We start from the raw sequence: 24,454 nt of genomic DNA, 5'->3' as shown, positions 1-24,454 counted from the left end.
TGTCCTTATCCTTTCCTTTATCTTCCCCCTTTTTCCTTTGAGGGCAATTCCAAGCAGCATGGTTAGGGGATAGCCAATTGAAACACAGCCTTTCTTTTTTGGCCTTATCAAAGTCATCTTGACTTAACTTTGGCCTAACATATTGTTTCTTTTCAAAGGGTTGTTTCTTGCTCTTAAGAAATGGCATTTTCCTTTTAAATTTGCCTACAAATTTTGAGGTTTCCAATTCCTTAGTCTTGGGCTCCGTATCAATGAGACTAGTGAGTGTACCTGGACGTGTACTATCTTCATTGATTAATGCAAATTTAATTGCCTCTTCAAGCGTCTTAGGTGAACTCCTTTTCACTTCCTTTTTACAGGCCTTATCTAGTCCCCTAATGAATCCTCTTGTCTTTTGAAATTCATCTATTCCTTCCAATTTGAGGATTATCTTACGATATTCCTCTAGATATGTCAGCAGGGGTCTTCCCTTTTGTCTGACATAATCCTAATCTTTCCAATTTCTTTCCATTTCATTTTCAGGAATGAATTCTTTCAAAAAGACCGATTCAAATTGAGCCTAATTTTAAGATACTATCTTTAATTTCTCCAAAAATGGGAGGATTTGCAAAAACTTAAAAATACTCCACCACATCTCTAAGCACTAGAGGCCAGTTTAACTTTGGGGCCAAAGGCATATAAATGGTGGTGAACGTTAAAGGAGGCAAATAAAATACTTGAAACATGGGCTCAATTTGAATCGGTCTTTTTGAAAGAATTCCTTCCTTAGTGGAGGCCCTTCCATTTGGATCCCCATTTTCTATTGCTTCCCATATGTTGGATATGCTGGATCAACCTGGCATTTCCCTTTTAAGGATTCAAGCAAATCGGAAGTGAACTGAGTAAAACTCAATTCATTTATGATGGGCATTCTGCTGAGTGCATCAGCCACTACATTATACTAATTAGCTTTATTACTAGAAAGGGATAAAAATAAGCTGGAAACCTCGGATATTCCATCTTCATCGAAATCTTTCTAGTAATAATGGGCATTCTGCTGAGTGCATCAGCCACTACATTATACTAATTAGCTTTATTACTAGAAAGGGATAAAAATAAGCTGGAAACCTCGGATATTCCATCTTCATCGAAAGATTTGGATGTGACTATGCGAGATCCTAAAAAACCCCACCAAAAATTGAGGGATAATCCATTCTTAAAAGATGTGAAACCCCTCAGTTTCACGGGGAGGAAAAAGACAGAAATTTTTCTGCCTTTTTCCTCCCTGTGAAACTTCTGTCTTTTTCCTCCCTGTGAAACTGAGGGGGGGTTTCACATCTTTTAAGACTGGATTATCCCTCAATTTTTGGTGGGGTTCTTTAGGATCTTGCATAGTCACATCCAAATCTTTCGATGAAGATGGAATATCCGAGGTTTCTAGCTTATTTTTATCCCTTTCTAGTAATAAAGCTAATTGAGATTTTTATTTCGGTGAGTGTTTGAGTTAAAAATTCCATTTGAACCCCCTGTGCCTGCACACAAGCAGTTAGATCATCAAATTGTTCTCGTGTGGCAAAAAATTCTTCCTATTGTTCTTCTTGTATCTCCGTTTCATGGGGATCTACCATAGGGTGGTCCCCAGAACTAGAACCCTCAATTATTCCCTCTCTCCCTTTCCCCTCTATTAATACACTGGAATTGGAAAGCAAATATAAGAAATTTGCGTACAAGATGAGGTACTTCCCTGATTACGGTGATAGTGCAGATATCGATGGCCTTTACAACTTAGTGATAGCAAAAGACGTGAGGAACAGTTCAACTTTCCTCCAAACTGTGCTGATCGCGTGGAAATAAGGCTTGTTGGGCAGAGACGTAGGATGAGGATGGAATTAAACACCCCCCCCCCCCCCCCCCGCCAGATCACATATGAACTAATGTGATCACTAAGACACGTCTTGCATCGTCCATGTTGGTGATGCCTTCGCTGGATTTGTATCCTGCCAATCTGTAGCTGTCACGTCGCTAATTTGCAGTCGTTGCCAATATGCAGCTATCACGTCACACGGAAGCCAGACGGAACTTGTCACGGAAGCATCAGACGGAACTCGCCACGGAAGCCAGACGAAACTTGTCACAGAAGCCAGACGGAATTCGTTCACCATTCGCCCTTGCCAGTCGCGCTAATCTACAGCTATTGCTTCCTTGTCTTTAGCTAAAGCATGAACGAAAAAGCCCTTCGTCAGAACATAGCCCGACGCTCTGATACCAATGTTACATCCTTTCCTAAAGTGTTACATCCTTTCCTTTATTTCTGCCAATGCCTTTCTTCTGTCCTCCATACCATAGCACGAGAGATCTCCCCTCGTCTCACCACCCAGCCTGACCTAGAAGGTTGCTGGCCCCCCAATCGTGATCCGATTGCCAGCCGTCAACTTGAGGTGAGTCCTACTATTCTTGGACTCTCTTACTTTCTAGTCTCCCCTTGACCCCGTTCGGGTACCAAGGCCCCCGGACGGTCATCCCTCGCGCCTGTCTCCCATAATTACCTTATTAATGTAACACATACCATTCCAACTTCCCCCATGGGTCCCATCTCATCCTCTCTGATGCCTAGACGGGCGTCCATGTCAATAGAGATGGAGTTGGCTTGTGCACCATTATCAAAGAAAATCAATGCATGTTGATCCCTAATTTTGCCCCATGCTCTGCACAACTTAGTAGCATCATCATTGGGCTGATCACTAACAACATTGGGCACCAATCCCACTGATGTTTTAGGCTTCTTTCCTTTAGAATCTCCCTGATTTTCTGATTTTCCAGCTTGTTGCCTATTGGGACAGTCCCTTGCAATGTGACCCTCCTGTTCACAAATAAAACATTTATTTGCAGCCATCAATTCCCTACGTTGTGCCAATGTTTTCGAGCCCTTTCTTTGTTGTTTTGGCCTATTTTCAAGCTAATATTCAGATCTGCCCCCTTTCTCAGCCTAAAACAACTTTTTATTCGGCTTCTCCCCACTCTCTAGAAAGCCTGAATCCTTCCCATGCAGCAAAGCATCGGCTGTAGCAGCAGTCTCTATAACTTGAGACATGCTAGACACGGTGGATTTAATGCAAAAATCCCTAATTCCTTTGGGCAGTCCACAAACATATTTTTCCACTTGCTCGTGAAGGGGTACAAGGCGATAAGAAGTAATAGGCAACAATACATCCCAAAACTTGTTATTATATTGGTACAAATTCTTACATTCCTTAGCATCCATCTTATTCCAAGCTGTCATGATGTCCACCTCAAAGGTACTTGTCAACCAATTCGATGCAAACATTTGCTTGAATTGTACCCACGTTGATGGTGCTCTACCTTGCATCAAAAGAGTGGACCACCATTGTAATGCATTCCCTTTCAAGAAAGTCGCTGCCTTTCGAATCTTTGAGAACTCCGTGAAGTTCCCCCTTGAATAGACTGCATCAAACTACTGAATGAAAGTTAAAGCTTTCAACTTATCTTATACACCGCTGAAGGACTCAAACTTCACTCCTTTTCCACCCTCATCATAGTCTTTTGCTGCCCCTTTGGGTGTGAAGTTGTCATACACTGGCTGTTGCAAAAAGGGTTCATTTGCTGAATTTACATCAAAACCAATGCCAAACAGAGCATTTGCATGACCAACATTCATTCCTTGAGCCCCATAAGCATTCGAGGGTGCAGATGCAGTACCAAACATGCTACTTTGTGCCCCAGGCATCAAGCCAATGTTGCCATACATAGAGTTTTGCATATTTCCAGCTATACGCAAATACATTGGGCCTTGCACACTATGCATTGGTTGTTGCACACCATAGGGATTTGTGCCATACATTCCCGTATGCAATCCTTGTCCAACCATAGCATGAAAAATCGTGCTTTCACCAAAATATCCTGGCTGCCCCATCATAGCCTGCATGCCTGCCTTTCCAAGATCCATTGGATTGGCACTTCCGTGATGGCCTTACATTTGCATTCCTTTATTATTGTCATTTCACAGCTGCGAGCAAAAGCCTTTGACATCCCGTAATTTCTTCGGGTCTCGGGCTCGTAAATTTACTTTAACCTTAGTTGCACGTCACATGTGTAACATTTACTTAATCATGTGATTAAAATTAATCCACATGTTACGTGAGGTTTCAAAAATACATATCCTCATGACAGAGTATCTCTGAGAGAACTGACCGCATCAATGGTAACTTGAGAAATGCTAGTCCAGGGGATAGTATCTCCAACAAAACCAGCCTGTCTTGTTGGATAGGGTGGTAAATAACTTGATTAAGCACTAATTACAGCAAGCATAAAATCCACGTAAAGTGAAAACGTACATTTGACCACTTTAATCTTGGATATTAGATGCCTTGTTAGCCGCGAAACTAGCACCCCTTGTAGTATTTCTTTATCTTATATTGCAAATGGAAGGAGTACAACTCAGATCGTCTAATCTCCTTCGCTAATCTAAGTGTCTCTTGCTGTCAAAACTGACCAGCAAGCCTTCAAACCAATTGGCCCCTTGGTTTGCTTGAGGATTGGCCTTCATGTTGCTCCTTGAAAGACAAATTCAGCCCCAAATCTGATATTGGCTAGCTAGCCTTTTGAATCTCCTTGAAATTCCTCAATTTCAACTACTTGAATTCAAGTCCTAGTCCCTCAATTCTGAGCATGCATCTCGAGGTGGCTGTCAAACTCTAATTTTTGCTATAAATTAGGGTTTATGTTGGGAATAAAGGCCCACGTGCCTTTTAAATGTGCTCGGATGTGAACACACCCTTAGCACTTGTACTTTCATATATATATCTATCTAAAAACCTAAAGTGGTACACTCGTAATTGTACCCAAAAATCATGTTCACTCTCCTGGCTACTCTGCTCTCTCTCACTCTCACTCTCACTCTCTTGGCTGCTAGCAAAGACTCAGTGTCTCGATCCTCGTGCTCCCTGTCACTACAAACTGGTACCAAAGCGGAGATTTCGCGAGCTTCTTGAGACCACCGCACAAGCTACTCAAGCCACTAGGCTCGTTCAGCTTAGGTTGTACTGAAGACCAGTAGGCATGTACAACAGTGGTGCAACGGGCTGGGCAAGTAGGCAACGGCCTGATGACCAGGCGACAACCGGTCGAGCAGGGGAGCAGGCGTGCAGCATCGCACAATAGGGTGTTGACTAGTGTGGCAACAACAACGAATGTTGACAACAGCAGCTAGGCGCGCGACGGATGGGATCAGCGGGATGCGCGATAGATGGGACCAGCAAGGCAAGGACAATCCTAATGGGTCAACGGACCCGTCATCCAAAAACTTTATTTTCTTCAAAAATATTTTTTCAAACTCCTCCCTCTAATCGGGGTTCGTGCAGGCAAGCACAAAAGGTCAAATTTGTGCAATCTTGGCCAAGAAATTCGAGGCTTCTTCAGACTGAGTACTGTTCATGCAAAATTGAGGCATCTGCATCAGAAATTGCAGACATTGGACCCATAAAATTTGGGGCTTTTATCGTATTGGTAAAATTGTGTTCAGGTGAGTCAGATTAGCTAACATTGGTGCATATTTGGACCCGAAAAATTTGGGGATTTTGCAAAATTTTGTGAAATTTTGCTAATTTTTCCCGGTTTATGCTTTCGGGAACATATATTAATACAATTGGGACAGATTGATAATCGAAATTTGGGGGTTTTGCTGAAATTGCTCTATTTTGGAAAAATTGGCCTATTCTATGCTTGTTAGAGATAGTTTAGATGTATGGATAATGCTTTGAGCACAAAAATTTTGGGGCTTTTGACCGTGTGTGTCAATTTTTATGCCCGTGGGTACATGTACAATAGAAATTGCAGCTAACATTTGGGACTTCTCATGTAATGTATATTTTTATGCCCGTGGATACATGTACAATAGAAATTGCAGCTAACATTTGGGACTTCTCATGTAATGTGATGTATTTTCCCTTCGAACAGCTGTAATGAGTTGTGGAATGTTGTAGCACATGGTTTTGTGCTTCTAAGAATTTACTTACAGACCTGAAATTTCTGCTTCTACGTGGTCATTTATTGCTGGTTGGTACTTGTTTGTACCTTGGTCACTTGTGTGACAGTTTGGGCCTGCATTTACTGAATTTTTTGGTCACATTTGGGCTGAAAATCATGGCTGGCATGAGTGACAGTAGTAACCTCATGCACATAAAAAAGCTTGAAGGAGCACATAACTTTGCAGTTTGGCAAAAACAGTGCTACAATATCCTGTTGCAAAAGAAGCAGGCAAAGACGATTAAGACAAAAGGGGCAAAACCTGCAGATACGGAACAGGACGATTGGGATGAGTTAAATGAGCTTGCATGCTCAACCATTGAGCTATTGATTTCTGATGGCTTGCTATTTAACATTAAAGGTTTGGATTCTGCATATGCTATTTGGACTCGACTGGAAGAACTGTATACACAGAAGAGTGCTGCAAGCAAAGTGTATTGGCTTAAAAAGCTTATGGATTTGCGTATGAAAGTATGAAAGAGGGTACAACAATGTCTACTGACTTGAGTGAGTTTACCTCCATTTTCAGCCAGTTGGTTGCCTTGAAGTTCTTGATTGATGAAGAATTTAAGACTACATTCTTGCTTTGAACTCTTCCAGAGAGTTGGGATGCATTCATGACTACTATGAGCAATTCTAATGCGATTCTTTTGTATGCTGATGTAGAGAGTACTCTACTTATGGAAGAAATGAATCAGCAGAACAATGCATCTAGTAAGTCTTCCAGTGCTTTGCATACTAGGGGCAAATCATAACAGAAAGGCAAATCTGATAGTAAGGGACGCAGTAAATCACGTGGCAAAGATGTTGAATGCCATCATTGTGGCAAGAAGGGTCACTTTAAATGTGACTGCTACAAATGGAAGAAAGAGAAAGGAAAGGACAAGAAGACAGATGATAGCAAGGAAGAGAAAAAAAAGAGTCAACCTAAGAAGAGCAGTGTCAAAATTGAAGAGGTGAATGTAGTTACTCATGACAGTGACAGTGGGAATGACGTACTCTTTGTCTCTTCACACTTTGCTGCACATGCTTTACTTGCAAATATAGATGATGACATGCATACCTGGATTCTCGATTTAGGTGCTTCCTTTCATGTCACCCCTCATCATGAGTGGTTCTTTGCCTATACAAGGGGTCGACATGGTGTTGTCCATCTTGGGGACAACTATGCATGTGACATTGCAGGTATTGGTAATGTGCAATTGCAGTTTCAGCATGGTTCTATCTTCACACTTCAGCATGTACAGCATGTACCTTAGCTCAAGAAGAGCTTGAAAAATGTGCCCGTTGTACAGCAGCAAATATGTGCTGTAAATGAAATTGTAAATGCAGAAAATAATGCTGGAAATAATTAGCCAGCTATTGCCAATGATAATGAGCCACTACACGTGCAGGAACAATGAGCACAGCAAGCTGTTAATGCTGATTTGCAGGCTGAAATGCCAGGACAGCAAGCTGAAAATGCGCAACAGCCAACAAACAATGATCATTGATTTAGGAGATCATCTAGGGCTACTAAACAACTTGATAGATTCATTCCTGGTGCAAACAATGTGGCTGATTATGTCATGTTGACAGACTGTGGTAAACCGTCTTGCTTCAAGGAAGCAATGAATAGATAGAACGGCAAGAAATGGTATAAAGTCAAGTTGTTAGAAATGAAATCTCTTGAGAAAAATGGCACTTGGGACTTGGTGCAGTTGCCTAAAGGGCAGAAAACACTTCCATGCAAATGGGTTTACAAGATGAAGGTCACTTTTGGTTCCTCACCAAAGTACAAAGCAAGATTGGTTGTGAAGGGGTACAAGCAGGAACACGGATTTGACTTTGATGAGATCGTTTCTCCTATAGTCAAGATGACTACATTGAGAATCATTTTGGGCTTTGTTGCAACTGAAGATATGGAGCTCATACAGATGGATGTAAAGATTGCATTCTTACATGGTGATCTGCATGAAGATATATATATGCAGCAGCCTGAAGGGTTTGTGGAAAAAGAAAAAGAGAAGATGATATGTAAACTCAAAAGGAGTTTGTATGGGCTGAAACAAGCACCAAGAGAATGGTATCAAAAGCTTGATACATTTATGCAGTCTCAAGGTTTCCATAGAAGTCAAGTGGATCACTGCTTATACACCAAGAAGGCAGCAGATGGCAGCCTGATTATCTTGGTTCTGTATGTTGAGGACATCCTGATTGTTGGCAGGGATACTCATGCCTTGGACTCACTGAAGCAAAGTCTTCGTGGCAGCTTTGATATGAAGAATCTTGGTGATGCAAATCACATTCTTGGCATGCGAATACTCAGAGATAGGTCAAAAGGATTGCTCTATCTATCTCAACAGGAGTATATCTCCAAGGTTTTGCAGGGTTTCAATATGGAGGGGGGAAAACAATTGGGGTTCGAGGTTGTGCAGCGTTTCAATATCGAGGGGGGAAAACAATTGGGGTTCCATTGCCTCTATATATGAAACTTAGTCCATAGGACAGCGCTACATCTGATGATGAGAAGGCTGAAATGTCCAAGATACCATATGCTTCAGCTGTTGACTGTTTGATGTATGCTATGGTTGCTACACATCGCAACATTACCTTTGCAGTAGGAGTGGTTAGCAAATACATGGCAAACCTTGGTGAAAAGCATTGGGAAGCAGTGAAAGGTATTATGAGATACCTCAAAGGCACAAAGGAGTTGTGCATCTACTTCGAAAAGCAGAAGGCATCTGTCTTTGGCTTTACGGATGCAGACTATACTGATCATGTGGATTACAAAAAATCCACTTCTGGGTATGTGTTTACTTTCACAGGAGTAGTCTCTTGGATGTCGAGGCTACAAAAGTGTGTTGCATTGTCTACTACAGAGGCAGAGTATGTGGCTGCCTTGATAGTTAGAGTGCTATTATGCTAGCACGGAATCCCGTCTTTCATGTGAAGACGAAGCACATATAGATGAAATACCACTTCATTAGAGATGTACTTGACAGCAAGAGCATTGAGCTCATCAAAGTACATACAGATGATAATCCTGCAGACCTTCTCACAAAGGGCCTTCCAACAGAGTGGTTTGCCCATTGCCGATAGATGATGGGAGTTGGATAGATATATGTATTTCAGCTTTGTACATACCTAGACTTAGCTGATTCTTTTCTCCTCTTAAGGCACGTTGCCTTTAGGTGGGAGGTTGTTGGGAATAAAGATCCACGTGCCTTTTAAATGTGCTCGGGTGTGAACACACCCTTAGCACTTGTACTTATATATATATATACATATATATATATATATATATATATAAAAACCTAAAGTGGTACATTCATCATTGTACCCAAAAACTGTATTCACTCTCCTGCCTACTCTACTCTCTCTCACTCTCATTCTCCTTGTTGCTAGCAAAGACTGAGTGTCTCGATCCTCGCACTCCCTGTGACTACAGTTTATAGCAAAGATTGACTGAAATCTCTTCCTTTGATGGCTCAAACTACTAGAAAATGCTAAGATAACTTGAGAGATGGCTGGGGGATGAGAAAGAATGCTGTAGAGAGAGAAATTTTAAAGTTTCATCACAACAAAAGCTACAGTTACCTTGCTCACATAGCCATGGAAGCTGTCACATATAGCTTAGGACAACTAGAAAGATTGTTGGCCCCTCTTATAAGCTATCATTTGCCTTTGCCCTAGAAGGATGTTAGGTTGCTCTTACCTACTCCTAGAGGGCTCCAAACAGCTGTCACATGCTATAGGATTGATCCATGATGGCTACACTATAAATCACATCAGTAGTAGCCTCTTCTTGATCTCTAACAGCCTCCTCCTCTCTCACAATGGTTGGAGTAGACTTCCACTAGCCCCTAAAAATGTTTTTTTCACTTATATGTGTAAGTTTTGCTATGTGACAACCTTTTAATCTCATTTTTTTAGCATTATCTAGCCTATTAAATTAATTTTCAGAATATTAATTTTAAACATTAATTTAAAAATTATCCTAGTGCTTAAAATTTTAATTTCACTAGCGAATCATTAAATGGGCTAGGCCAATTTGTCTTCCAAGTATCCTTAGGTAGTTATTGACCCTTAGATTGACATTAATTAATCAATTAATGCCTAGTCTCTAATGTCACCATTGACATTAGTGGCCAATAAATTGGTCTAGACCCAAATTTTACACTAGGTACCACCTAGTACTTGTCAAGCATAACTTATTAATAATAACTTTTGCCTTTGGCACCAACCAACTGATATCTCAGGGTCTTGGGTCCCACAGTGTGAAATAAATAACTTACACCTGACGTCTGGAAGTGACATTAAAACATTTGATTAACTTTTAATCAAATGCTAAGCAAAGCAACAAAATTTCATGTCCTTGTGAAACAAATTAAAGGAGAGACCTAAATTTAATCGCATGGCATGTCTTGGATTGACTTGAGTGGCTAATGCCACTCTCTTGCCCCGAGGCATCCAAATGTCCTTTCGTACCATCAAAAGAGTCTTTCGGGTATCACGTGGCTATAGTGATCTCTAGGGCAGAGTCTATGATCTCTTGCAAGATCGACAACCCTTTCTTGTTCTAGATTTTGATTGGACTGGGATCTTTCAGGGCATTTGACCTTTCAATTCTCTTTAGTTAATCAAAGCTATCATCTCATAATCAGAGACCGCATATGGATCGTGGTGCACCAAAGCCAATTCTCTTTGGAGATTGCACAAATCTAAAGTTTGGTGGAAATTGACAATAATGGAGGGATGGATGAATAAGATGCCATTCAAATGCAAGGTATTCATACTTGGAGAATGTTGGTGGGGGGCCTCCCTCTTGCGTCAGCTCTTCACCATAGAGGTATATCTAATGGGAATTGTTTCTTCTATACAGCTGCGGTGGAGTCGTCCCATCATAGATTCATTTCCTGCCCTTTTGCTTGGAAGATTTGGGCCCTTTTCTTGAACATTTGGCTTGCAGTGGTGGGCACAAGGATGCGTCCACTTGACTAGGTTTTTGAAAAAGCTAAATACAATGGTTTGCCTCAAGCTCACATGAAGATTTTGTTATCACTTTTTCAGATTTTGGGGTTACTAGTATATGTGGGTCACTTGCAATGCATTCATTTTTAATGTTGCCTCGGGCATTAAGTGTCCTCTTGCGAAACTTAAGGGTCTTCTCCAGTGGCAGCTTGATCTTCTACAACATGCTGATATCTTGGTCAGAGATGATTTAGTCCCTTGGCATACAGCAATCTCCTCTGTTCCTTTGTTGCGACTTTGTATCTTTTATACACAATGGACTAGAGCCATCCTACATTTTGTAATCTTGCAATCTGGTACTTGTATTTTTTCGTAATTGATACAAATACCTATTGAGAGAGAGAGAGAGAGAGACAGAGACAGAGAGAGAGAGAGAGAGAGAAAGAAAGAAAGAAAGAAAGTTATATTAACGTCTTCTAAAGACCAAAACTGGCCTATGAGACAAACTGTGATACAACTGATGAGGTCCAGCTATCCAAATTAAAAGTGCTGAATGAAAAGCTAAAAACTGGAAACTGAAAATACGGTGCTGTGAGTGTGATAAGTGTCGTGTATGTGTATGTGCGTATGTAGCTCTGGTACTCCAGATAATGGCTACAAAGGGGTAACAAATGTCGGCTGTGATAGGGGAACAACTGTCGCCGGCTGTGATAAAGTGGTGCGATGTGTATATGTAACAGATGCAGGGAGATATACTATCCTGGGATGTAGTAGCAGTCGTCGAAGTCGCTAATAGCAGGTGATCCCTCCTGGATGCAGGATGTGGTACATCGGCGGTGGAGAAAGAGCAAACTGGAGATCTGAGATCCAATGTGTCGAGTGTCGTCGGATCTCAGTCTGCTGTCGATGTAGATCAAGAATCCTCCGGATCTCCTGTCGGTGTGGCTGTGGGGTCCGAAACCCACGGATCCTTGTGCGGCGTCGGGTACGCTGATCCTCAGCCTGCTGTAGTGTGAGCCCGGAGGTCTGGCTGGAGGCTGGTACAGTAGCTCTCACTCTGTCTGTCTGAAAGAACTGTGTAATAGTCGTCTGGGTGGGCCCCTCTCTGACTGGGACCCGCTGTGTGCTCTGCTCTCTGATGTGCCATGCCTCTCCCAGTCGATTAAGTTGAACATGTAGGGTCATTTGGCATAGATCTGGAAAAAAGGGAGATTAAAACCCAAGTTAGTGGGTTAATAAAATAAGTGGATTACCACTAGTGTAGCCAATTCATTATGAAGAGAGAGAGAGAGAGAGAGAGAGAGAGAGGGGTTTGGAGAGAGAGAGCTTAGTGAGAGAGAGAGAGAGAAGCGATGGCGGATGCGACTCCCCCTGATGTGCGGACGTGTTTTCCTGCCCTGCGCCCTGCCTGAGTTCTCCCCTCAGACTACTGCCGGGTCCGTTCTGCCCTACTCATAACAGTGATCCCCGCTCTTACCTACTTGTAAATATCCTGTCGACCCGTGGTGCTTACTGGCGTGCGACCTTCCTTCCAGTGTCGTCTTGTTCCGCGCGCGCGCGAGAGAGAGAGAGAGAGAGAGAGAGGCCTGCACCGTTTCTGCCTTCCGTGAGCTCTACTTTTTTCCCTGTCGTCGTGCGAGTTCTGTCCCTGCACGCCTACAACCTGTCATCGGTACCTACCTTCCGCGACCACTGCCCGTGCACGCCTGCAACCTATTCGTGTGGCGCCCAGATCTGTTCCTGAGACACAGACGCCACATTGGGAGAAGGGACAACTCTATCCTAGGCAGAAACAGTCCTGCTGTTCGGGCAGTCTTCAGCGCACCCTGCTTGAAGGTCGTCTTACTTGTGGATCGTGCCTCTGCATCTGACCTGCACAAGTGGTGATACAACATGGCTGGTCTGGATATGGCCTTTATTGATCAAACAGTGCTGCCATGGTCCGGATTCTGATACAGAGGAACTAAAGGATATGGTTCCTTGCACAGAGGAGATGCCCCTTGGTCCTGACTTCCAGCCTGCGAGCAAACACACCAAGCATACTTCGGAAGATACAATGGATCATCAGGAACGTTCTTATGCTCAGGTTGCTTCTGATTCTATGGATTCTCAGGATGTTGACTGGGAGCATTTGTTGGAGTTTGCCAACACTCTGCTTGGTGATTATGTTCAACATAATCATAAAGCGTTTTCTAACTCTGGAACTGAAGATGTTCTGGAAGCCACTGTGGACCCGAAAAATGTCTTGCTCTCATTCTCAGTGTTTTATAAACGTGCTGTTATACTTTTCTTCACTGGTAGGATCCCAGTGCTTTCCCATATTCACCAGTGGCTACAAAGTCTACTACAAGGGGAGTGTGTTGAAGAGATTTTTGTTGGGCCCCGAGGCTTTTATGAGGTGCTGTTGAAATCTGAGAAGCATCGTGCCGATCTGCTGTCTAAACTGCCATTGTTCTTTGATCGCCATTTGATCCATGTTGTGCCATGGCGCCCAATGGTAGATTTTCAGCGCCTGCTTCAACATGAATGCCCGGTGTGGGTTGAAGTGGAAAACCAGCTGTCTATTGGCCACTGTTAAAGGATTCCATGGCTGTTGTGGGCACTGTTTTGGTTCCCCCGAGCCTAAGGGCCATGAATCGTAACCGTTTGTGTATGTTATGGGACACTGCTCGGAAAAGGCCTGCTTGGTTATGTCTTAATTGCTCTGGCATGCATCCTTTGCACTTCCATTTGAAATGGGGTAACTTTGCAGGGCATTGTTTTTCGTATGGAAAATTTGGGCATTTTATGGCCGAATGCCCAGTGAAGCAACCGATTTCAAATGCTGAGCATGTTTTGCCTCCCATGGAAGATATGGTGCTTGATGCTCCATCGTAGGATGCAACCCAGCCACCTAAAGTTTTGAATAAAGGTAAACAACATGTTTCGGGTTTGGATTCCCGTGGCAATGACTGGGTAGATGTACGTGCCAAAAAAGGTAAAAGGTTTGATGCTGGTATGGTGGATACTGTGCCTAATGTTTCACAAGATTCCTTGCCTACTTATATGTGCAGGAAAGAAATGTTGTCTTCAGAGCACACTGCTCAGGCTATGGTTTCTTCTGCTCCTCGCAATCAGCCTACTAGGAAAGTATTTACGGACGGTCCGAAGGGCCACCTGCTAAGTTGGCTTTTGATGCTAGAGGTAACATGATTACCCCATGGGATCGTCGTTATCCCCGTTCTATCCCCAAGACAGTGGATACACCGTCTACTTCTAAATCTGGCCATCAGAACTCTTTTGTCGTGTTAGCTGATTTTTTGGATGAGAGAGTCCTTGACATTCTAGTAGAAAAGATTGAATCGAGGCAAGCTTTGCCTCGTTCCTGATTTTCTTTTTTGAATACACATTAATATAGCCACGTGGAATATGCGAGGCATTTGTTCTCGCAATAAGCAACATACCATGTGGACTGTATTGCATGAGAATCAGTGGGATGTCTTGTGTGCTGTTGAGCACAAGAGTCACGGTGAAGCATGAAAAGTTGTGGATTGCCATGGGTTTCGCTTGTTTTATGCAGGGACACATGCCATGCATTATTCTGGTGTGCTTATGATTGTACATGAGAAATATCAGCCTGTTCTTATTAAAAATGTACATGGTCGTTTTGTGGTGATTGAAGTTTTATTTGAAGGAGAGATCTTATGGTTACTTGGCCTCTATGCTCCAAATGACCCTTTATCCCGTCGGGATCTTTAGAATACTTTGTAGACCTCCTTGTTACTTGGCAGACGGGGTTTTTTGATGGGGGATTTTAATGTGTGTGTTGATTCTTCACAGTCCACATCAGAGCATTCGGTGATGGATGCTCCGGAAAGCCGTGTGTGGAATGTGTTTGCTCTTGCCGTACTTAAGCAAGATCTCTGATCATGGCTACGTCCTTCTTCTACAGGGTTTACTTTTCATTCTGCGCAGTATACAACTACATGGTCGCGGTTGGACCGCATGTACATCATGCAAGATGATGCTTTTCTTTCTGAGATGCTGGAAATGAAAGTGTTGCAGCAATATGCCTTGTTGGACCATTTTCCTCTACAGCTTGAGATACTTGCACAACCCATTGCACCTTTTAAGCAATTTCTGGATAGACTCCCTTAGCGTTTCAACTCGTCTTATTTGAAGCATTCAATCTTTCAAGGTTATATGCAGCAATTGATTGATAGATTTTTATTGAACTTCTCCTCTGAGGGCAATGCTTCTTTTGAATGATTGCTCTCTAATGTGCAGCGGGTTGTTCAGCAGTATGGGATCCATCATACCTCTCTTTGTCAGCGGCGTCGACAAGCAGCGGAGGAATTACTGGCTTTGGTTTGTTCTCTACTGGTGGAGACTCCAGATGATGTACTTCTGCTGCCACTGGCTATGCGTTTGGCTAATCTTATTAAAGAGTTTCAGTTGAAATCTTATCAGCAAGCCAAATTGCAAAATTTGACTGAGAATTTGCAAGATAGTGCTTGTCAGACTCATAAGTTCTTTCGAGCTCTACATGCATCTCCTGCTCGAGAGAATATGACTAGACTCCAGGATGCAGAAGGTCGAATGGTCATTGATCCTCAGACTATTGTGAATATATGTAGGAGTTATTTTCTAAGCCTTCTTGGTTCTACTCCTTCACCTTCTAACCAAGTTACTCATGCCTGCTCAGTTTTCTATGATTTGGTCCGTAATCAGGTTCCAGATGACATGCAAACTACTTTGGAGACAGATATTCGTGAGGTGGAGGTTATGGATGTTTTGTTACACTTGCCCAAGGATAAAAGTCCCTGTTGAGATGGTCTCACCAATGAATTCTTTAAGGTTTTTGCTACCCAACTGGTGAAACCATTGACGGCTATGTTTCAGTAGGTTTGGGAAACGGGGTTCATGCATTTCTCATGGAAAGAAGGTCTTATCAAACTGCTTCCAAAAGTTCCTTCGCCGTCAATGTTGAAACATTGGCGACCAATTTCTTTGATGGGTTCGATGTATAAAATCTTTTCCAAAGTGATGGCGAATCGGCTCCATAAGCATCTTCCTGCCATTGTGCATCCTCTTCAATATGGTTTCATTAAGGGCCGAAACATTCTGCATAATGTCTTAAATGTGCAAATGGCTATTGACTATGCAAGGCACTCTAATCAGGAGGTGGTATTGATTCAATTGGACCTGGAAAAGGCTTTTGATTATTTAGACTAGTCTTTCATTGCAGAACTTATGTCTACTATGGGCTTTGATACTCGAATGTCTCGTTTGATCTACACCATTAGTGCTGCGGCTTCTTCGCGAGTTATGCTGAATGGTGGTGTTACCGAGCCATTTGTCCTTGCACGCTCTGTGAGACAGGGTTGCCCTTTGAGTCCTCTCTTTTTTGCCCTTGCGACTCATCCGGTTCTTTCGATGTTATCTCATATGGCAGCTTCTACTCGGTTGGATTGTCTCTTCCTTTTGAACAGCACTTCATTAGTCAATCCTTGGCTGATGACAGCTTTATGATTTTGCGTGCGGACAAGGATAATCTTTGCAAAGCATGAGATGTTTGAACTCTCTTTGGTCATGCTTCTGGTCTTCATATCAATGCTTTGAAATCAGCCATTCTCAGTTGCACGGAGTCAGATTTGCACTCATTGGACTGGCACACAGAAACTGGCAGCTAAGTTTCTGTATTGGAAGTCGCAGGCTTGGCCCTTCCATGTTCGCCTGAAAGTGGCTCAGACAATTATGTTGCCAATGCTCACATATTTCTTGCCATTGCTGCCTTGGACTACTACTACATTGAATGCTCTTACTCAATACATTCGTTTCATGTTATGGAAGGACTCCTTGCATGCAGACATTTCATGGATTTCTTGGTCGCATGCATGTACCCCCAAACGCATGGGTGGTGGGGCTATTTTGGAAGCCGAAACTCATATGCTGGCACTTCGTTGGTCTCTTTTTCGTGCCATGTGCTTGGATCATCACCCGTGGGTCTTTATAGCCCGTTATTTTCTTGAGGATCACGGGCTTGTGCATGGTAATACCCAAATTCGGAGCTCCTGGTGGCATGTTCTTAATGCAGACTCTCGGTTTTCTAGTCCTTCTTCATCCCTGCTTGCTCATTTGGTATGTTCCTGGAAATTGGTTCTCCAAAAGGTAGGTGGCATCCAGCAGAGGACCGCTTAGATACTAACTCTTTTCAACTGGAATTGTTAGCAGCCTCGCAATTACTTTCTTGGGAAGGCAAACATGAGCTCAGACCAAAATTTAACCGCATGGCACGTTTCGACTTGACTTCAGTTGCAGATGCCACCCTTGCCAGTCGCAATGTATTGATATCGTTTCGTACAGCCAGGAGGCTTTTCAGGATCCCTCGTGGATACCGTGATTTATGGGAACAGCTTTTGCTGGTGCTCCAGAGCAGACAACCCTTTCCTGCCCTTACTTCGGATCATCCCTGGCAGGACTGGGACCTTGCAGGTCGGCTGAATTTGGAAAAGGCCTCAACTAACCAGGTGTATCATCTTCTGATTAAAGATCATCAATGGCTGGTTACTAAAGCTAATACTGTATGGGGATTGCGTAAATCTCAGTCATGGTGGAAGGCAACTGTGATGGAGGGCTGGTTGAACAAGACACCTTTCAAATACAAGGCCTTTCTTTGGAGGGTGATGATTGGTGGTCTTCCTCTTGCTTCAGCCCTTTCCAAGCGTCGAATCTCCAACGGCAATTGTTTCTTTTGCACCACCAGTGTGGAATCGGCCCGTCATTGATTTATTTCTTGCCCTCTCGCTAAGAAAATCTAGTCACTCTTGTCAGCGGTTTGGCGAGCAGTGGTTGGTTTCTCGCTAAGCCCTTTTGATTGGGTTTTTGTACGGACCAAATACCCCACACCGGCACAGTTGCATATGAAGATCTTGTTTCACTTTCTTAGATACTGGAGCTGCTGGCGCAATTGGACCATTCGGAATGCTTTTCTTTTTGATTCAGCCTCTAATGTTCAGGGACATATTGCAAGGCTTAAAGGTATCTTGCATTGGCAGATAGATCTCATTCGGCACTCTGACTTACTCCCTCGGGAGGACTTACTTCCCTGGCATATGGCAATTTCCTCTGCGTCTTTGCCATGACTTTTGTAACTCTTTTGTTGTTTAGTACTTTATAAATATAACATCCATTATGGGAAAAAAAAAAGAGAGAGGGGGGTTTGCGCCTCTAAAAAGCCAAGGTGACCTATGAGATAAAGAATTGAGTACATCTAACCATGCTATCTCGACTCGAGAATAACAATCAAAATGAAATGAAAATAACTAACTGTGTGTGTTGTTTTTTTTACTTGTCTTTGAGTTTGCTTGGTTGACCAAACGGACCTTTATAAATATTTCAATTCATTGATTCAAACTCTTCACCCGGGGTGAGAGAGAGAGAGAGAGAGAGAGAGTGTGTGTGTGTGAGTTTAAAAATGAGTGTTGTCTTTGATTGTTTGACCTTGTAATCCATTAACAGTTGGCCTTTTTATTTTGTAGCTAAACCGAAAAGCATCTGTGGAAGAACCTTTCTTAAGTTTCTTGAAGGTACCATTACATTTGTCTGGTTGCTCTTAAGGTTTTAATTGTACACTTTGTTCACCGTGGCCCATGAGGCTTGTGGGAAAAGTTTTTGATTATTGTAATTTACGTTCTATTAGACCTTTTAAGTTTCAGTTAGTAAGTCCATTGCTTGTTGATGTTGTACATTTCTGATTAATAAATGTGTTGTCCACTCTACTTAACTCAATATCCAGCATATCAACTCCATTGCTTGATGTTCTACATTTCTGATTAATAAATTTTATTGTCCACTCTACTCAACTCAATATCCAACATATCATGCAGTTAGAGCATGTGTGAACACTAGCAGTCTTTTATCTGCTTTTTATATTATAAAGAGGCCTACATTTGGGATATGCATTAGAAACTATCTCTGCTATAAAAGTGTAGTAAAAGGTATGCAAAGTTGGGGTATTGGTGCATTGTTTACAATACTCAACTAATAGGATATCACTCGGAGAGCTGGAGTATGAAGAAGACAGATGTCAACAATGACACAAGTAACATGCAAACAAAATTTTTGAGAAGATTGAAAGAGGAAAGGTTTACAGTGATGCCACCAACAGGATGAAGATGAATAGTCACACAAGACACCCATGATGCAACAAACAAGATACAAGACAATTGATCAGAGTTGAAATAACCAAATAGAAGATTATGAACCATGTCAAAGAAATGGCATTTTAGAGGAGTGGAGTATAAGAAAGATGTGTGATCTGAGGGGATAGAGATTTCATCACAAAAAAGTTACTTGCTTTTGCATTTCATAGCTTTATTTTTATTTGCATACATTATAGGGGATTTGTGATGCAAACACTTGGTAAAATGCTAGTTACAATATGTCAAGAGATTTTCATTTGTGGCATGTACTGTGTGAGTTCATTTATAATGGTTTATTTGATCAATTATATACAAGCCAGTTTGGATGTGTAAGTCAATGTATTGTTGGAAAATGTAGAAAATTCAACCTAATGCACCGATAGATGTCTCTGATGAGCCTCTAGAAAGATAGAAGGGACTCAGGAATTACAAGGAGCGATCAAGTGAAAAATCCATTTGGCATCATGGATAGAACAATCCAAGCATAAAAAAGATAAGGGAATGTGGTCCAATTGGCAAAGAGGACCATGTGCCACTTAAAAGCCATGTGCAAATATGGCAATGCAAGTGTCACATATAACTTGGCGTGGTACCTTGAGCTTGTACTTTTAATAGTCCATGCTAGAGACAAGATTCCTCAGAAGTTGGTAATGTGTTCAATATCGGGTCTTGTCCTTTGCTGAACAAGCCAACAATGGTTATCTTGGATATGCAGTTGTACATATGGACAAGAAGTCCATGCACAATCTAGTCACGCTTCTGGGATAGAATGAAACTGCTGATGTGAACCCTTGGAAGAGTTACATTGTCACATGCTAATAGTTTGTTAAATACCATAGCACGATTGCCTTGTTGATTAAAGATTAAATCTCAGCAAAGGAATTCAATCTGAAGGACCATTGTGTTGATCCTTGTTTAATTCAGAAAACATGGGAACTTAGTTTTATGTGAATGTATCTAAGTTGTGAGGTGAAGATTTCATGATGGCATTGAAGAGAACATATCCAGGTATGAGCAATATGTGGCCTTAATGACTGTTGTGTAGACGAGCAGATTTGGCATGCAGTTGGCAATCGTAACAAGCAGGTGGACTGTGAGAGAGGGCTTTCATAAATGGTGAGAAGAATCCTCGTGCTATTTATCTTGTGCAGCATGGTTTGAAAGAGCATTACAACTTCCAGATGATTACACTAGATGAAGTAATCTCTTCATCTTTATATATGAAGATGTGTATTAGCTCAAGTGATTGGGGGGTTGGAGAACTTTCAATTATGGTTTCATTTTCAATAGCCATTTTTGCTATTGATATTTGCCAGATTGATTATACAAAGTTCAATCATAGGTTTTATCTAGTATCAATTTATGTATTGGGAAGCCAAAATTGTAAAGACAAGACATTTGGAAGGCAGCCTTGCTGTCAATGCATGCCAAAATTTCCTTCCACAAAAAAATGCGGAGGCGGTAAGGTACTGACTTGCATAACTAGATCTATATAAACCCCTAACTACTACTATTCAATGCTTCACTTATTGCTATCTTTATTGCGCCTCCATGGTCTTCACTCCCAGCTTCATCATACAAACGTGCAGTTGTTCAGGTATTTACTTCATTGGCCTGAATATTTCTGTTTGGAGGGATTTGATCTCTCTGGTTTTGAAATGGATTGTTCACCCTAAAGACGCGTTTGGTGTGGTTTCTTGTTTACTGATATGAGTATCATGAAATTGTTTTGAGATAGTTTCTGACAACTGTATCTTGAGTACCAGGGCTGTACATTCTATCAGCATGTGTTGATTCCTTGAACTTTTGAGTCCTTGAACCTGGACATTCACATTCTAAAACATGCTGTTTCATCAATCTGGTTCCGCATGCTTAAGCTGTTTAGCATAAAATACTGCATATTTGGACTGTATACTACCTTCTTTCTCCTAAAGCAAGACATCCTAGCACGTTGTATGTAATTCTGCAACATACTGCACAATTTTTGCCTTTTCCAATAAATACTCTGGAATACCATAAATCCATGTTTCTGTATGGCCCTTTCATAGGAAGGCTAGAGATTTTTGGTCAATGAGTATGTATGTAATCTTGCAACACTGGAAGGATTTTTAGCAGCAAAGCTCAACCCACAAGATAAATAGATTCTGTACACAATCTTGTTTTAACAGTCTTCCTGTGCAATGCCATAGCAGAGGATACATGCAATCTGTGCATGTGCACTTTTTGTCTGATCCTCAGAAGTGCCTTGAGGTACATGTGATGGATGCATCTTAGACATGGAGCTCGTTTTCTACTGCCTAATGAATAGAATCAATGGCATTGGTCTTCTGTTAAGAGTGTACTATCCTGAATCCTGACCACTGTTATGGCTCCTTAATTTCATGCTTCCTGATATTAGAGACTGTGTATACAATGCCCTTTTTGCATGTCACCTTGCAAACCTGGTGGAACAGGTTGGGAAGATCTTCACTCCAGGACTTTCAGGTTACCTGACACTAATGTTTGCTGCAGAAGATGAATTTGCATTCGACAGGCTCTACTGTGTGGCCTTTGAGATGATGGATGCGCAGTGGCTTGCAATGAGAGCATCATACATGGAATTCAATGTCAGTATATTGTTTCCCTCATCATCATCCAACTTCAGTGCTTCAGTTAAGCAATTGCATGCAGTCGGTAGAAAGAATTTGTTTGCTTGAAAGGACAACCTTGTTTGATTGCACTTTTTAATGTTCCGAGATATTGACCTTGTTCATTACAGGCTGTCCTGAAGGCTACTCAAGCTCAGCTTGAACGGGAACTTTCACTTGATGATGTAAATTGTGTCAGAGATGTACCAGGTTTCACCTTCCTTTGTTAGTGGAAGGTGCAATTCGAGTCCTTTCAAAGGATGAATGTATTTTTTTAATTGTACTATTTTGGATATTTTTGACTTGGATCTTGGCATTGTGTGTTTGGATGCCTATCAAATGGTTCTGCACAATGCATCTTTGTGCTAAAATTTGGCAACTGAAAGTTGTCAACAAAGGTTTGAATGTATACATTGTTCATTAAAAGTAAATCTACTCTCTTGCCAAATTTTTTGGCAGTGTCCTCAAGGAGAACTACTGTAACAGCAACACAGTCATGGTTAATCCATCTGTGGTACATGATTAACAAGTTGGCACTTGTTCAATGCATGATCATTCAATATTTGATCGTTTCACAGAATTGTAGCATATTCCAATGCATAAGAGTGTATACGTGGGCACATTGTGTGTGCTCACAGAAAAGCGGCCACCAACTAATTTAGATGGAACTTACTAAACCCAATCTTTGGCAACTTCAAATGGGAGATTGAATCAAAAGGTTGCACAGTTCAATTGGAAGAAAAGACACTTAAATAGCATCATGGATGCATGTGCAATTCCTTTTCCCCCATAAGAAATATTGTCATGTAAAGCCCTGTTTACTTGAACTTCAAATATTGAAAATGAATTAAACTAGGTGATAAGCTTCATGTTAGTGCTCATCAAATACATCAGAAATAGGAAAGCCTTGTGTTAGTGCCCATCAAAGACATCAGACTCAGAGAAAAATTGATATAGGAAGTATATAGAACATTTAGAAAATCTGTGCATGTGCATGTGTGCATGTGTTGTATTTGAGACTGCGTTGGGCATTTGGAATCGCCTATAGACATGGCTGGTATGGCATTGAATGTGGGGACACTCGCAATCGCCTATAGAGAGTGCTTTGAGCATTCACGCACATTGCCAAGCAAGGATGGCATTGGATGGGATAGCTATTCTTAGGATGGGATAGCAAGAGAGCATGGAGAGTTTTTCAGGAGGGAACCCCCCATATTGATTGCATCACCAAATCCATGGGTTTGATGGGAGATAGTTGTATCGTATACTACCAAGGCAACCTTCAATGCAGTCCCCATAGGTCCTTAGGCCATAGGATCCTTTGCCAAGAGGATGGTCAGAGGGGTGATCTACAGATTACAAAACGGGAGAGCACAGGATAAGGATGGTCTGGTAGCAGAGCACTTCTCACATGCTTGTGACAATTAGCACTCATAGTGGCATATACGTCTAATAGAGCAGCATGTCAGGGATTCCTAGTTTGGCTAGACCATACTATAGTCCCACTCTTTCAATTCCCAGTAACTACAGGACCATTGTCATCGGCTACAGGCTGGCCAAGATGTATGGGTCTCAATTGGAGCCTAAAGTTCAATGCATGGGTTGATTTACAAGGTAGGAGAAGATAGGATATGCCAGTTTTAGATGTGGATACATTGCACTAGACTATCCTCACTCACAGCAATCATCGAGGGTTGAGCTCGAGATAGGACTTGCTATTGCTTCACAGATTTCCACTAGGCATTTGCCATAGTATCCCAAGCACGCTTCATGCAGAGATTGTAAGATATTGGACTGCCAAAGGATATGCATTGGGATGTTGTGTGTATTTTAGGAAGAAGTGAAAAGCAGCGTACACACACCTAGAGGGATACTTGCAAGGATTTGCATCACTGTAGAAGTAAAAGAGGGATATACACTTTTGCCCACACTAATTGGATTATACATAGATGAGGTGTCTAAGTACATTGACATGGAGGTGGAGTTTGAGCTAGCATAGCTAGAGTGTTGATAGTGATGTTGTTGTATGTCCATGATATTGTGCTCATTTTAGACTCACCTGGCTTGCAGCATTACTTGGACGCATTTGTTAGATATGCCCAATGCCCCACTCTCATAACATGCCACCAATGATCCATGGTGCTCCAAGTTGTAAGGCCCCCATTATGAGGAGAAGCCATGTGTGAGCACGGACATATAACAAAAAGGTGACCTTTGTGGATCTAGCCTTTGGGTTAGATAGAGTGGTTATGCTAGTAGCAACTCGAGGCACAATGCATGAGAGTTATTGGGGTTTTGCTACGAAAGTAGCCCTTGGTTGGGGGGGGTCTTAGGGAGGCCAACGGCCCCTCTCACGAGGGTCGAGGGTCGAGAGGCATTGATTGCAGCCCAACGGTAAAGGGAATATTCCCTGGCTGACTAGGGAAGGCTCATAATATGGTCAGACATGCTAGCCAAACTACCTTTGTGGGCTATAAAAGAAAGACCCCTCTAAAGCCATTGTCAATTTATCTTTCACCTAGTCAGAGTTTTTCTAGGTACCCTAAGCTCTTCACCTATTATTTGTTTGGATCACCATCTAAGCTTCACAGTGAAAGTGCATGGGTGGACAAAGCCATCTTTGTATCAATTTATTTGAAATTAAAGTAGTATTTGTTCTCATATTTGTTA

The 24,454-nt window shown here is 42.0% G+C and overlaps 1 protein-coding gene across 3 annotated transcripts in view; it reads left to right on the top strand.

Annotated features, from left to right (window-relative positions):
* Window positions 1–22,342, top strand: part of LOC148032671 (uncharacterized) — a 69,468-nt gene extending 47,126 nt beyond the window's left edge. For 2 of the 3 annotated variants that reach the window (XM_087683290.1, XM_087683289.1), the window contains 3 exons: window positions 18,495–18,542; window positions 21,669–21,763; window positions 21,916–22,341. In XM_087683290.1, the coding sequence (XP_087539416.1) occupies window positions 18,495–18,542; window positions 21,669–21,763; window positions 21,916–22,014 (242 nt within the window). In that variant the 3' untranslated portion in view covers window positions 22,015–22,341. Of the gene's footprint in view, window positions 1–18,494; window positions 18,543–21,668; window positions 21,764–21,915 lie in introns of all 3 variants that reach the window. The other variant, XM_087683291.1, reaches the window with a different exon arrangement.
* Window positions 22,343–24,454: the final 2,112 nt, after the last annotated feature.

Source organism: Lygodium microphyllum, chromosome 8 (genome assembly GCF_053477565.2).
Source record: "Lygodium microphyllum isolate KBCC chromosome 8, Lygodium_microphyllum_v1.1.10, whole genome shotgun sequence".
NCBI classification, from domain to species: domain Eukaryota; kingdom Viridiplantae; phylum Streptophyta; class Polypodiopsida; order Schizaeales; family Lygodiaceae; genus Lygodium; species Lygodium microphyllum.
Note: the sequence above shows the minus strand (reverse complement) of the source record. Positions and strands in the feature narration are given on the sequence as shown.